Source organism: Cryptococcus neoformans, chromosome 7 (assembly GCF_000149385.1).
Source record: "Cryptococcus neoformans var. neoformans B-3501A chromosome 7, whole genome shotgun sequence".
Classification (NCBI taxonomy): Eukaryota; Fungi; Basidiomycota; class Tremellomycetes; order Tremellales; family Cryptococcaceae; genus Cryptococcus; species Cryptococcus deneoformans.
Window position 1 is genome coordinate 541,550 of NC_009183.1, and position 12,500 is coordinate 554,049.

The 12,500-nt window shown below is 47.7% G+C and overlaps 5 protein-coding genes across 5 annotated transcripts in view; 1 reads left to right on the forward strand and 4 right to left on the reverse strand.

The window, feature by feature from the left end:
- Positions 1-1,009: 1,009 nt before the first annotated feature.
- On the forward strand, positions 1,010-2,552 carry CNBG1640 (hypothetical protein; the record flags this gene model as incomplete). Its single annotated transcript, XM_769089.1, has 7 exons — positions 1,010-1,167; positions 1,206-1,461; positions 1,498-1,785; positions 1,823-1,940; positions 2,003-2,184; positions 2,228-2,383; positions 2,439-2,552. 7 exons carry the CDS (start codon positions 1,010-1,012, stop codon positions 2,550-2,552), a joined length of 1,272 nt encoding a protein of 423 aa, XP_774182.1.
- Positions 2,553-3,362: 810 nt separating this feature from the next.
- Positions 3,363-4,980, reverse strand: CNBG1650 (hypothetical protein; the record flags this gene model as incomplete). The annotated part of the gene is made up of 11 exons (XM_769090.1): positions 3,363-3,398; positions 3,452-3,553; positions 3,604-3,767; positions 3,821-3,856; positions 3,912-3,996; positions 4,051-4,210; positions 4,262-4,410; positions 4,470-4,472; positions 4,528-4,683; positions 4,772-4,860; positions 4,950-4,980. 11 exons carry the CDS (start codon positions 4,978-4,980, stop codon positions 3,363-3,365), a joined length of 1,011 nt encoding a protein of 336 aa, XP_774183.1.
- Positions 4,981-5,566: 586 nt separating this feature from the next.
- On the reverse strand, positions 5,567-7,844 carry CNBG1660 (hypothetical protein; the record flags this gene model as incomplete). The annotated part of the gene is made up of 10 exons (XM_769091.1): positions 5,567-5,794; positions 5,854-6,215; positions 6,267-6,321; positions 6,373-6,481; positions 6,529-6,723; positions 6,787-6,979; positions 7,036-7,124; positions 7,171-7,283; positions 7,343-7,597; positions 7,653-7,844. The coding sequence occupies 10 exons, from the start codon at positions 7,842-7,844 to the stop codon at positions 5,567-5,569; spliced, it is 1,791 nt and encodes a 596-aa protein (XP_774184.1).
- A 601-nt stretch (positions 7,845-8,445) lies between these two features.
- Positions 8,446-8,911, reverse strand: CNBG1670 (hypothetical protein; the record flags this gene model as incomplete). Its single annotated transcript, XM_769092.1, has 4 exons — positions 8,446-8,525; positions 8,635-8,705; positions 8,760-8,814; positions 8,893-8,911. 4 exons carry the CDS (start codon positions 8,909-8,911, stop codon positions 8,446-8,448), a joined length of 225 nt encoding a protein of 74 aa, XP_774185.1.
- A 1,418-nt stretch (positions 8,912-10,329) lies between these two features.
- CNBG1680 (hypothetical protein) overlaps positions 10,330-12,500 on the reverse strand; it is a gene marked incomplete at both ends in the record, with an annotated part of 2,187 nt that continues 16 nt past the window's right edge. Inside the window, 11 exons of the mRNA XM_769093.1 lie at positions 10,330-10,812; positions 10,869-11,069; positions 11,135-11,213; positions 11,279-11,346; positions 11,415-11,563; positions 11,620-11,658; positions 11,729-11,846; positions 11,903-11,918; positions 11,973-12,103; positions 12,173-12,257; positions 12,326-12,500. The exon at positions 12,326-12,500 is cut by the window's right edge and continues 16 nt beyond it. Of these exons, the coding sequence (XP_774186.1) occupies positions 10,330-10,812; positions 10,869-11,069; positions 11,135-11,213; positions 11,279-11,346; positions 11,415-11,563; positions 11,620-11,658; positions 11,729-11,846; positions 11,903-11,918; positions 11,973-12,103; positions 12,173-12,257; positions 12,326-12,500 (1,544 nt within the window). The remainder of the gene's footprint in view (positions 10,813-10,868; positions 11,070-11,134; positions 11,214-11,278; positions 11,347-11,414; positions 11,564-11,619; positions 11,659-11,728; positions 11,847-11,902; positions 11,919-11,972; positions 12,104-12,172; positions 12,258-12,325) is intronic.

Consider the following 12,500-nt stretch of genomic DNA (forward strand, 5'->3'; position numbering starts at 1 on the left):
TCTGCTGCTTTTCAGACTGGACGAAGCGCACCTGACTCTAACTTTTTATCTGCGCCTAGCAAGGAAGAGCATATGATCTTTCGAGGACCCACTTTATTTCATTCCCCCGTATCCTCATCATCCATGATTCCTATAATCCCAGAACCTCAACCAGGAACTAAGGCAGCAGATTTTAGAATGGGATTCCAGACCGGTCGCGGTACCTCTGTCGCGGAGCCTTCTTCTTCGGCGAAACGAAAGGCACTCAGTATGTTCGCCGAAATCGAATCAACGGCGGACTATTTATTAGATATCTCTAGCGCGCCTGATAACCCTCAATCAGGAGTGCCATCAAGTTTCCGTCTGGCATCTGGGAAGTCGGCGCCTACGCCAAATCGTTCCAGTGTCGCAAAAGTGATGCCTTTATTCGAAGATATCAAGTCCAGTTCCTCGCCTCGATCTATGCCCTCACGACCATTGCGATCAAGCGTTCAACATCAGCTTCCAACTTCTCAGCCCTCCACGCCGCTCAGAAAACCCCTCACAACTACCACGAACACATATTCGGGCAAGACTAAGAGCAACGCTATTAAAACTCCCGCTACTGGTCCTCGAAGAATAGGCCTTGGGGTGACATCTACAGCCCCGCGGTCAAGGCCCAAGTTCGTAACCCCATTTCGGACTACTGCTATCCCGACCAAAGGATCCATAACTCCCAATTTACAAATTCAAACGAGCCTATACAATCCTGTCTTCGATTTGACGAGTGAGTCACTGTATTTACAGGCTTATGCTCATCCCGTAGTGCCGTCACAACGATTATCCTTGAAGCAATATCATCTACATCCCCAGTACAACACATACGAAGAACTAGCAGAAATGGGAATGTGAGTGAGTTACAATGTGTGAAGTTATTTAACTGATTTATAGCAGCCCGGATGACATTTGTGCGATATCTCCTGCAACAGCTCAATATTACCGATTCATATCCAACGACAATACCCATGTTGGCACAGGTGAAGCCTTAGCGATGATGCGTCGATGTGGCTGTGCGCTCGCCACCGCAGAATGGATTAAAAATCATTGGGCGCAAATATTATGGAAATTGGCTGGTGAAGTTCAGGCGAGGCCGGATTTGCTTACGGAAAAATGGTCGTGGGAAGAAGTTATATCACAGCTTAAATATCGGTGAGTAGTGCTCTTAATATGTAGCAGCTGACAGCTAGATATGAGCGTGAGTTTGGTGTCGCACAACGGCCACTTGTTAGACGAATACTGGAGCGTGATTCATCCCCGAGCTTGCCCATGGTGCTGCTCGTATCTAAAATCCATTCAACCGATGGGAAAGACGGTTCTATTGGTTTCCTTGAGTTGACTGACGGGTGGTACTGCATCAATGCGCAAATTGATGACTGCCTCAAGCGCGCAGTAGATAAGGGAAAGATTGTCGTTGGACGCAAACTCGCTATCACAGGGGCAAAAGTATGTTTAATAAGCTTTACTGTGCTGACTTGTTAGTTACAATCAAGTAGCGAGGAAGCCGATGTTTTTGAAGCTCATAAGACATGTCGGCTTGTCCTCTCAGGTAACTCTACGTCTTTGGCCAGGTGGCATGCCCGATTAGGCATGCAATCCCAACCATACGTTTCTGGCCTATCAAGTCTGTCAGTCGATGGTGGGGTAATAACTTTAATGGACATTGTAATTGAACGGCTTTTCCCCATTGCTTTCACGAATGGTGATCGCAATATAAAAGAGTCGCCATGGAATGAAGAGGAGGAGAAAAGACGCCAGGACAAATGGAAGGTATGTATCACCTATGTAAGTTGTCGTTAATACCTAGGAACGATATTGGTCGGAGCGGACAAGACTCATGGAGAGGAAAGAAAAAGAAGTCGAAAAACTGAGGGAACTCGGGACGCTTTTGTCTCAATACGCTGTTGAAGCAAGTCTCGCTGAGTGTGAGTCTCCTCCTCTTTCATTTAATCCTGTTGTAAGTTATCTGAGCCGTTCGTATCTATAGGGCAAGAAGAATCATCTGATACTATGGAAAATGAGTTCGAAGAACTGCTTCATGCCAAAGATCTTCCGCTCAGAGTGAGAAATTTTTCATCGATTCAAATTTCACATCTCGCACATTATGCTCAGCTACGTCTGAGTAGCGAGATGGAAGAATTGAGGATAGAAGTTGAGGCAGAATTAGAGGTAGGTATACGCAAACCGAAAAGGCGTCTACTGATCGCCACAGACGATATGTCCCCCTCGTGACGTTCGAGACTTCCGAATGGTTAGATTCAAAGACGGCCAAGAGGGACATCGAGAGGCGTTTCGTAAGGGCATGTTGAGTGTGTGGGATGCCAGCGCTTTAGGGTCGACCACACTGAAAGAAGGAAAGCGCTACCTTGTGAGTAGGGATTGTTTTACATGATGAGTAGTGTGCTTACCTTATCTTTTACAAGGTGTCAAACTTGGTTCCAGGAAAAAGTGGAGATTGGAGAGTCGGTCGACGGCAATCTAGTATGGCAGAAGTCTATCTACATACTCGAAGAGACACCCGCTGGGTCGCGTTGTAGTGCCAGCCTTCTCATTTAAGAATTCTTTCTGCGACATTTTAGATATTTGATTTGTCATGAATCACCACCACATGTGCGTTACATTGTCCATAGTCTATGAGTCTTCACATGTATATCGTTAGACTTTGCATTGTTTTAAATGGCTCTCTTCTGTTGCGCCTGGTTGTGGGGAAAGATGATCTTGATAAGTTGGGAGGGGCAGAAGTATGAGGCTAAGTGTCGGCTGCCTCTAGCTTGTTTACGTACGCTCCTCACTGTTTTTTGCCGGCACAGCGCCGGGGGCAGTTCCCTCGGATCTTGTGCCATCCCCCTCGGCTGATCCAGAACGATACCATCGCAAGATAGATTAGGTACAGACGATCCGTGCACGCAAGGGGGAATGGGCCGAGATCAGTCGCGGATGCCATTGGTGACCAGGCCGTCAGGTACCATCACCCCATCAGAGCAGACAAGCAGTACGCAGCACACACTACCCACTATCAGCAGGGCCATGATAAGGGCTGTTACCTTCAAATCGTGAAGATCGTTTGCGCATTTTCAAGCTTACAATTCATGTACTATGCGGATACAGCCTGTATTTTTGGTGCTGTTGGGGAAAAACGAGCCATAAGAAAGAGTGCAACATACCCTTTCCGGTAGAAGCTTTGGCAGTGTAGGAATTGTCAGACTGAAGAAATGTTGCGGTTAGGAGCATACGGCAGACTAATGTATGCATCTGTTTCTTTTAACTTCTTGCTCGCACGTGCTTCTTACAAACTCTGTCTACTTCCCAGACTAACGAGACTTTTCAGTCACCAGCTTTTTAGGAGCTTAGAGCTTAGGAGGAGGGGGCTGGAAGTTAACGCCCTATATAGCCTTTTGTTAGACATCATGCATATAAAGGCGGGGCAATAACGTACCTTTTCAATGCTTGGGCCAAGTTCCTTCACAGCAGCAGCAAGGAGAGTTTTCTCGTTGTCGTCAATCTTACCGATCGGCAAAATCTTCTCAATACCGTTGGGCTACAAGCAAGAGTCAATAAGTATCAAATAAAGTGGTTGAGGTCACTGACGCCAAGCTCCACGTTGACGGAAAAGTAGTCGAGGTCGGCGCTGATCTCCTTCTTGACCTCGTTACCACCGGCGTCGGCACCCAAGAAAACGTAGGACTGCACGACCTTGCCCTTCTGGCTTCCGTACGCGGCCTGCAACACGAACTCGGCGAACTCGGCGCCCGCTGGACAAAGATGATTAGCAATGATGTTTGCAAATGTAATTGCGACTCCTCACCTTGGGCCATGGAAAGGGTGGCAGAACCAGCACCGTCTGAGGATGGTTAGGTCAGCATTTCACAGGTATAAACAGATGATAAGCAATTAACCTTTTGCCTTGACGACCTCGTCACCGCCGAATTGGATTCGGTGGACAAGCGCATCCCGCTTCTCCTTATCACTTAAAACTTCAGCCTAGAATGGTGCGATTAGTATACGCTGAAAAAGCAAAACTCTCGAAAAGCTTACGATAGCGGGCTTAGCCTGAGACAACAAGGGCAAGATGGTAGCACCAGAGTGGCCTCCCACGACAGGCACGGAATAGTTTGCAGCATCTTTAGGCTTGCCCAGGACAGAGGCGACAAAGGTGGAAGCCCGAACAACATCCAGGTGGCTCACACCGAAGAGCCTATAGATTATTAGATATTGCGTCCCCGTTGTGACTACAATGAGATCTTACTTCTTTGGGTTGAAAACACCAGCCTTCTTGAGTGTCTCGGCGAAGACGGGAACGGTGGAGTTGACAGGGTTGGAGATGACAAGGATAAAGGCTTCAGGGCACGCATTGGCGATAGACTGGGCAAGGGTTGCGCAGATGCCAGCGTTTATCTACATCACGTCATACAGAGAATGAGCCTGGTCTGACTTGAAATACAAGAGATGCTCACGTTCTAAGAGTAGACGATGTCAGCGCCGTGTAGTCAATACTGATAAAGATCTACTCACAAAAAGGTCGTCCCTGGTCATACCCGGCTTCCTGGGAACACCAGCAGGGATGACAACGATATCGGCACCCTTGAGGGCCTTCTCGGCTCCATTGTCGGGAGGGAGGAACCCGGCGACCTGGGCGGGAGTAGCGATGTGTGACAAATCGGCAGCCACCTTTCCGGATAAGAGGTTAGCGTCGCGAGTTGACGTATTCAAGCAAGCACGCCTTCTTAAAAGACAAAGGAAACGATAGAGCACTTACACCGGGCGCATTGACGACGTCGTAGAGACTGAGCTCAGTGATGAGAGGGTTGAGCTTGAGCAAGAGGGAGAGGGGTTGACCGATACCACCTGGCGACAGGGTCAGCAACGTGTTCCCGTCTGGTGGGATGCAAGGACGACGGATGCCGGGCACGAGGATTGGGGCGATGGACGCTTACCGGCAGCACCGCAGACGACAGCCTTGACCATGTTGGATAACTGAATCTATACTCTGCATCGCGCGGTCAGCTGGATGTGGCGGGCGCGTGCGCTGCGGGAATTACACACTAGGGTCGGAGGAAAATAAAAATGCGACGAGGGCTGGGATGAGAAGCGGATGCGAAAGCAGGAAGCTTTAAGAGGGCGAGGACGCGCAGGTGATGTATCTGCTACGAGTTACTCGGTCCGAAACTGCGAGCCGCCCCTTCTATGGGGACTTGGGCCGGTGCCCCGCATCGTAGCCCACCAACCACATTTCATCCATCGCATTATGTAAACAACCCTGCCTCAAACTCCGATCTCCGGATCTCCTTTCATACGGACAATAACACCTTGCATGTCCGCAAACCTACATGACGGGCATGCAGAGGCAGTCTTATTCATCGCTCAAATGACCAAGGCATAGCAATATCAAGCATCACTTGAAACCGGCTGAGGCGAAAGATGCCATAGCTGGCTTCTTACATTGCATCAAGTATACTCAGTAGATCGATGCATAGAGAACCCTAGGAATTCCTGTGGCAACAGCAAAGTACATACTGGTAAAGAAACACAATCACAACCGCACACCTTGGAATTAAAACTTGAACTTTTCGGCCTTCTCTTTTCCCCTTTTATCATCCTTCCTCGCCCTCTTCTTCATCTCACCAGACATAACATCGTCGAAACCGCTTCTATCCGCGTCGGCCCCCGGGACGTAGACTCGGTTTTGCTGAGTTCTAGAAGCTTCGTACTTGGCCCGAAGTTGCTCCTGTGTGAGCTCTTCGTCGGTGTCGATAGAGATATCTACGTCTCCTGCTTTACGCTACAATCATCCGATGATACGTCAGATGGCAGATATCTACAACTGAAAGAGTGACTTACCTTTCGCCCGCTATCTTCGGCACCCAACACTGCAATTCCACTACCCTTACCCACAGCGCCGATATCATAAGCTGTCGAACTTCCCATAAGACCCCGGGAGGTAGTTTCCCTCTCAGGGATGACCTGGTACAACTCCTTTGGTCCAGATGGAACATCCTCCGCCTGGGCTCTGGTGTTCTTTCTAAGGTCCATGAAATCAGGGGTTTCAAGACCGCCAGGTACTGTAGACACGACAGAGTTGTAACCTGACGGCGTTGCCAAACCCGAGGGGGTCTCGAGGCCATCAGCAGGAACGTTGGCGGCAGGCTTTTCAGCTTCCTCCTCCTCCTCTTCTTCTTCCTCCTCAGATTCCTCTTCGGATTCTATCACAACTTGTGAGTATCCCGAAATATATAAAGATAAGCTTCACATACCTTCTTCGACGTGCTCAATCTCACCCCAGAGGCTTCGATCGACTTCATTCTGATGCTGCGACAAGATATCAAGCTGTGTTCCCCATACATGTAACAGCTCACTCACCGCTATCTCAGCACCCTGCAGCACGCCAAAGACGTCGCCGTAGAGAGGTCGATTGAAATCGTCCATGGGCGGTTTTCCCCACCCACCTGGATGGAAACCCCACTGAGCACTGTGGAACTCTTAGCCAGGTTCATTCATCTAACTGTCACAACGTACCCCGGCGGAATAGGCGCATTGAGACCTCGAATACGAAGGTTAGGATAGCTAGGTGGAGGACCGAATCGCTGCATGGCAATGAGCCAAGGTGGAGGAGCCAGAGGGGGGATTGACAATGCTTCTATAAGCTCTTGGGATAGTTCTCCAGGCTTCTTGGTTCGCAGGTCAGTCTCAAGCTCCTTACCCTCGTAGTAACTTCATCATTTATCAGCCAATCGTTAGCCAATGGATACAAGTACCCAGTTCAAACGTGCTTACGCTTCTCCGAATTTGCTCATGCTAGGTTTGCCCTGAAATTTGAAAAAGGCGTCATGCAATTTTTGGTAATCGATGTCGATCTTGCCCATCTTAGGTTGAACACGCTCTCGGGTCTTTTGTCGAAGACTTTGCTCCGCTTCTTTAGCTTTCACCGCATCACGCTGCTCCCCAATGCCCGTCTCCGCAATCCAGGCTAAGTATCAGGCCATCAGTGAGCTAGCAAAAAAAATTCAGCGGACTACTACGTACAAGGAAGAAGATATGGCGGCTTCTCGATACCCCTTTTGCCAGCTAGATAGTCTCTCTTAGCGTTCCAGTGGTTTGGAACCGGTACAGTACTGGGATAATCAGTATCATCCCCATGAGTCAGTACCAGATACCCACTTGCGGTGAGATTTGAGGTTGACCAAAAGCCGCGGGTCCCGCGCATCGCAATCATACCAATCTACGACCTCTGGCCTATCGACGAGTTGCTTGAGCTCGGCCACGGTCAATTTCTAAGCAAACGACCCAAGTTAGTCGCATAAAAATGAGAACATATAATAGCAAAACTCACAGCCGCCTGCCTTCGCTGCCTTCGTGTCAATCCCTCTTGCTCCTGGGCCCTCTTCACTGCATTTTCCTTGGCTTCCTGGTCATCGTCCTCTTCATCTGAATAATAAATCTCTCCCTTGGCTGGCCCCGCTAATTGCTCGGCAATTTCGTCTCCCTCTCCCCCTTGAAAATGAGCAAAGATGTTGGAGAACGCTGAGAAGCGTGGATCCGATGGATCAATCTCCAATGTAGATAGATCTACAGTCGATGTTGTTGACTGACGCTATTTGTCAGTGTCGTCGCGATATAATTGCGGAAACGAACCGACATACCTCAGCCTCACTTTCCGTGTCAGTTGGGGTCTCGCTCATTCGATTGCTTCCTTTTCCGCCCCCTCCACCCGCCCTCGCTTTCGCCTTTAGACGCTTGAGAGCACCTCTTGACTTTGCCGCAGATGATTTGACAGGGGTAGCCACAGTTGTATGAGGCCCCGTCCCATTTGTCGTTATAGACGGTGTCGGCATTTTTAACAGTGAGGATGAACGCTGGATAGGTCAAAGACAGCCAGCAGTCGTCGAGATGATTGCAAAAATGATGAACAGGATAAAGACCAACGAAGAACAGTGAAGCGCAAGCAGCACGGTGGATAGCGATATAGGCATGGCACAGTTAGGCTCGAGGTTATAAAGTTATTAGGCATCTTCAGAGTCCTCGCGCGCCTTTACGGCAGTCATTTTGGGACAAGTTATGTAAATGATTTTAGCTCTTCAACGGCATCCTTACAACAACAATACGATGTAACCTGTGTTAGTTGTCCTGTGCTTTATCCAGAGACATGCTTTCAAAAGCCTATGCAAAGCCAGCCAGAGCATACATACACAGCCAATTAATATACTATATGAATAAATGGTTACTGAAGCCTTTATCTCCATGGACATCATAAAACTGCAGCATGTTAAATATCCCATACTACTGAGCCATATTTATAACCGTAATGTTACGCCTTCCTCCCATTGTATTATACGTCTTCTCCTTCAGATTGATATCGTTAATATTGAAGTTCTACAGCTACATAAGATCCTCACGCCAGACAAATAACTTTGATGATATTTCGGTGGCCTACGCTCAGTAACGAGAAGTGGACCCTATAGGGGCTCCTTCAGGACGCCCGTATTTGGAGATGATCCACCAAGCATGCAGAACCCCTAAAGATAATCCAATCAGCATCGTCCATGTTTAGTGACAATCGCAAAACGCTATAAAAGCACATCTCCGATCCTTGTATATATATATATATTGTGCACCATCACTCACCAGGAATCCATCCAAGGATCCAAAGAAGGATATTGATCCAAACATCCGCAGCGCATCCCCTCTTCATAAAGCTGAGAGAGTAATCAGATTACAAGTCTCCATCTCCTGATGGAGAAATAACTTACACGGGTATAGGCGGAATGAACAAAGCCAAGAAATAGAGAAGAACGTCTCCAGTAGCTATTTATATGTGATTAGAAATCACAAAAGCTTTATTGAGTGGTGGCTAGCTCAGAGAAATTGACCATCTTGACTCACAGGAAGGAGGGCGACCCATTAGAGTTAGCTGTTGTCCTTGAAGGGTGAGCTATAGTTGCACGGTGCTGGCAGAGATATTATTGTCTGTCGCTTGAAGATGTATGACGAAGAATTTTGTTGGGATGATTGCACTCGAAACTTGAGACTAGAAGAGATGGTGGGAAACGGATCTAGTTGGCATTTACTACAATGCACACGCCTTATATATATTCCTGCTGATGCTTGCTGCGTGCTTGCTGCTGTTACTCTTGCTCCAGAACTAAAAAGTATAAACCATTGGTCGCAATGACGTCATTTGCTTGGTGGACATAGAGACGACACACAACAGTAAACCCCCTCGAAGGACTGTTTCAACGCCTCCGAGAAGGGCGGAAGGTCCCAGGAGGAGCTTTATTTTTGTAACGAGTAACGGTTTTTGGCTACAGCAAGTAGGTAACGTAGTTCCAGCACTTTTCATTCGCGCGCTCGAAGAAGTAAGTCCTATATAAAAAGCATCTACAGCTAATATTGGGCCCCAAAGCTGCTGGTAATCGTTAATGCTTATCCTAATCTACCAACTCTCATAGTTACAGGGCCTTATGCACTCTGGTGGATAGGAAAGATGAAATCAAAGTAAGGGCGATTTGAGCCACCAAACAATGACTGGACGGCAGGGAGTTGCCGCGACCTACAACAACTGAACTACCACCGATTTTGATCTCCAATTTTTGGCCCAAACCGGAATAACTCGTCTTTTATTGCGCATTGAGGCACATAAAAAGCACAGCTGAGTAGCCTAAAATCAAAACTATACGTATAGAGAACGATTTATCTCTATGTTTGCGGACAGAGAAGAGCGATGGACATAAGACGATCAGGTCAGGCCACGATTTTCCGAACTATCACTCCAAACCTTTCAGTCATGTGCAAGTCCCTCCGGCGGAGGTGTTGACTCCATCAAAAAGCGGGATCGCGACCTGATTGGGAGACTTGTGTCGAGCCTGGTCTATACGCAGGACTAATTGTACCGTAGTACTAGTACTGGCAATTGGATAAGATTTACTTCTGTAATTGTACGGAAATAAAGTAGCCTTGTGATCAAGCGGTGGAAAATTGGATTCTTAATGTGAGAGCTACTCTCCCTTCGTGACTCGAAAGACGTTACGAACTCGCTTGAAAGGTAAGTGTCAACGAATGATGCATGATGCTGCCTGCTATGAGACTTCAGTCACGCACGCATAATGACAGTGCCGGACAGCGTCAACATGATAACATCACTGTGGAAACTTAGCCCACCACCTGCAACATTGCCCGACATCGATGACTGACAATGTTGCTCTACTATCTTGAAATAATTTTTCTTTCAACTGCACACCGGAGTGCCCAGCAAGTACTCGCCAGGCCAAAAGCGGACCAAAAGCAAATATGACTGGGGTAATGTACTGTGGCCGCAATAGATTAAATTTCACTAGAACCATTCTCTGGTAAGCCACGGTAGAGCGCTGACAATGGCAATGAGAGATTTGTTCCATTAATTCGAATGACTTTCGTCTGAGTAAAACTTTCAATGGCGCCTTTGCCATTGAATCTGCTCCATCCGCTGCTTTTTGTGCCCCCATGAGGCAGTCCATGCTCATCGTGGACGCTCATACCATTTATATGGACGGCCCCAGACTGTAGACTTTGTGCCACTTTGAGTGCCAAAGCGAGGTCTTGACAAAAGACAGACGCCGAAAGTCCTGTTTCGTGAGAGTTCGCCATGGCAATTATTGAAGATAAATCAGACCCCGACTGGACCGTCAAAATGGGGGCAAATGACTCGACCTGAAAGAGATCCGCATCGCGGCGAACATCAGCTAGGATCGTTGGCGGGTATGCAGACTTCGACGAAAGTGACGCAGCTGAGCCGTCTGCTCCTGCGCTGTAAATCACTCTGGCTCCCTAGCGAGATATTCTGTTAGCCGCATGTAATTGAACAGCTTGCAGAATACTCTTACCATCCTCACAGCTTGGTCAACCATATGTTTTGCTCTTTCTCCTGCTCCCGATCTGACCAACTCCATGCCCCCAACCCAGCCTGCCTTGATGGCCTCTGATTTGAGAACTTGCTCGAATTCTTCAGCAATTTTCTCATGGACGATGACTCTTTCCATTGACATGCAGACTTGTCCCGAGTTAAGAAATGCCCCAAATAAAATCTGCAGAAGCCTCACTTCTCAACACCAAAAATCATAGTGGAAAAAATAATAGAGACGAAACTCACGTGATTGGCCGCCAACTGTAAATTAGCGGAGGGTAAAACAATGGCTGGGGCTTTACCCCCCAGCTCCATGACTGAAGGTCTTCAATACAGTATTGTCAGTGTCTAGACCGAAACACCTGACGTGTTCCCAATATTATCACATACTTAAGATATTGTCCACAAAGGCTTGCGAGCTGTTTGCCTAAACTGACTGAACCAGTGAAGTTGACAAACTGTATTCATCATGTCAGCGAGAAGCAGTCACCTTTAGAGGAAGTTGCCTTCGCCGGTATAGTCGTACACGTATGTCATCGTGAGAAATAAGCTGCTTGACTCTTTTGCCCACTTCATCTTCGGAGAAACTCAATATTTGAAGCACACCGGGAGGAAGCCCTGCGTCATTGAATAGCGCAGCTATGAAGGTTGAAAGCTGAGGTACAAGTGGTGATGCTTTGAGAGAAGGTCAATTTTCCCATCGGTATTGGAGGAAAGTATTCCATGCTCACCCTTCATGACCACAGTGTTACTGCAAGCGATGGGATAGACTGTAAGTCATGATATTGCGCCGTTGAGTGTTCGCGCATGACTATCTGAGGATAGCCGATACATGCTTACCTATGCTACGCACTGCCAATGTGAGTGGGAAATTGAATGCAGGTATGCTGAGAACCGGCCCGTGCGGTTCCTTCATTACCATGGCCAAGCTACCATCTATGGTCTGTGGCATATATCCCTAGGTAAAAGCCTGCATCAGCCGAAGACCCTGAGCGATGACAGTTTTTGCCTTGCTTCAATAGATATTGCTCTATTAGCATATTAGCAATGGGCCACAAGTACATATTTCTGGGAAACAGCTCACGTTTCAGCAGAACCGTCCAATAAGTTTATAGAAGAATCTATATCGCTGTGAACAAGAAGGTCTGAAAAGTCGGCATCTGCACGAAGCAGGCTCGCAATATTTGCCGACCGCTCCTTCAGCAATCGTAAGGCCTGAGTCAGAGAACGATCAGCCACTGAAACTGTATATTCACAGCAGGACAGTACATTGAGTAAACATACATTTTGTAATATGGACCGTCTTTCCCAACCGGAGACCATACTCCATGACTTATAAGCTTCGTGACTGTGACGAATTGCTTCGCTCCTGATATCATGATGTGTCCTTCCTTTTAGCTTTTATCGACGAAAGTTCAAAACGAACTTATAGCTCACGTTTCCAGTTCACCGGCAATAACCATCTCACAGCTTTTCTGCCCTGTTCTCGGGTGCTTGTGAATGATTGTTCCGCGGCTAGTTGACGTTACTTGCTTTCCTCCAATCCAAAGAGGAACCCGGCTGATCTGGGAATAATAGCGCATACCAGCGAATAAAGGTGATATACGGGGAC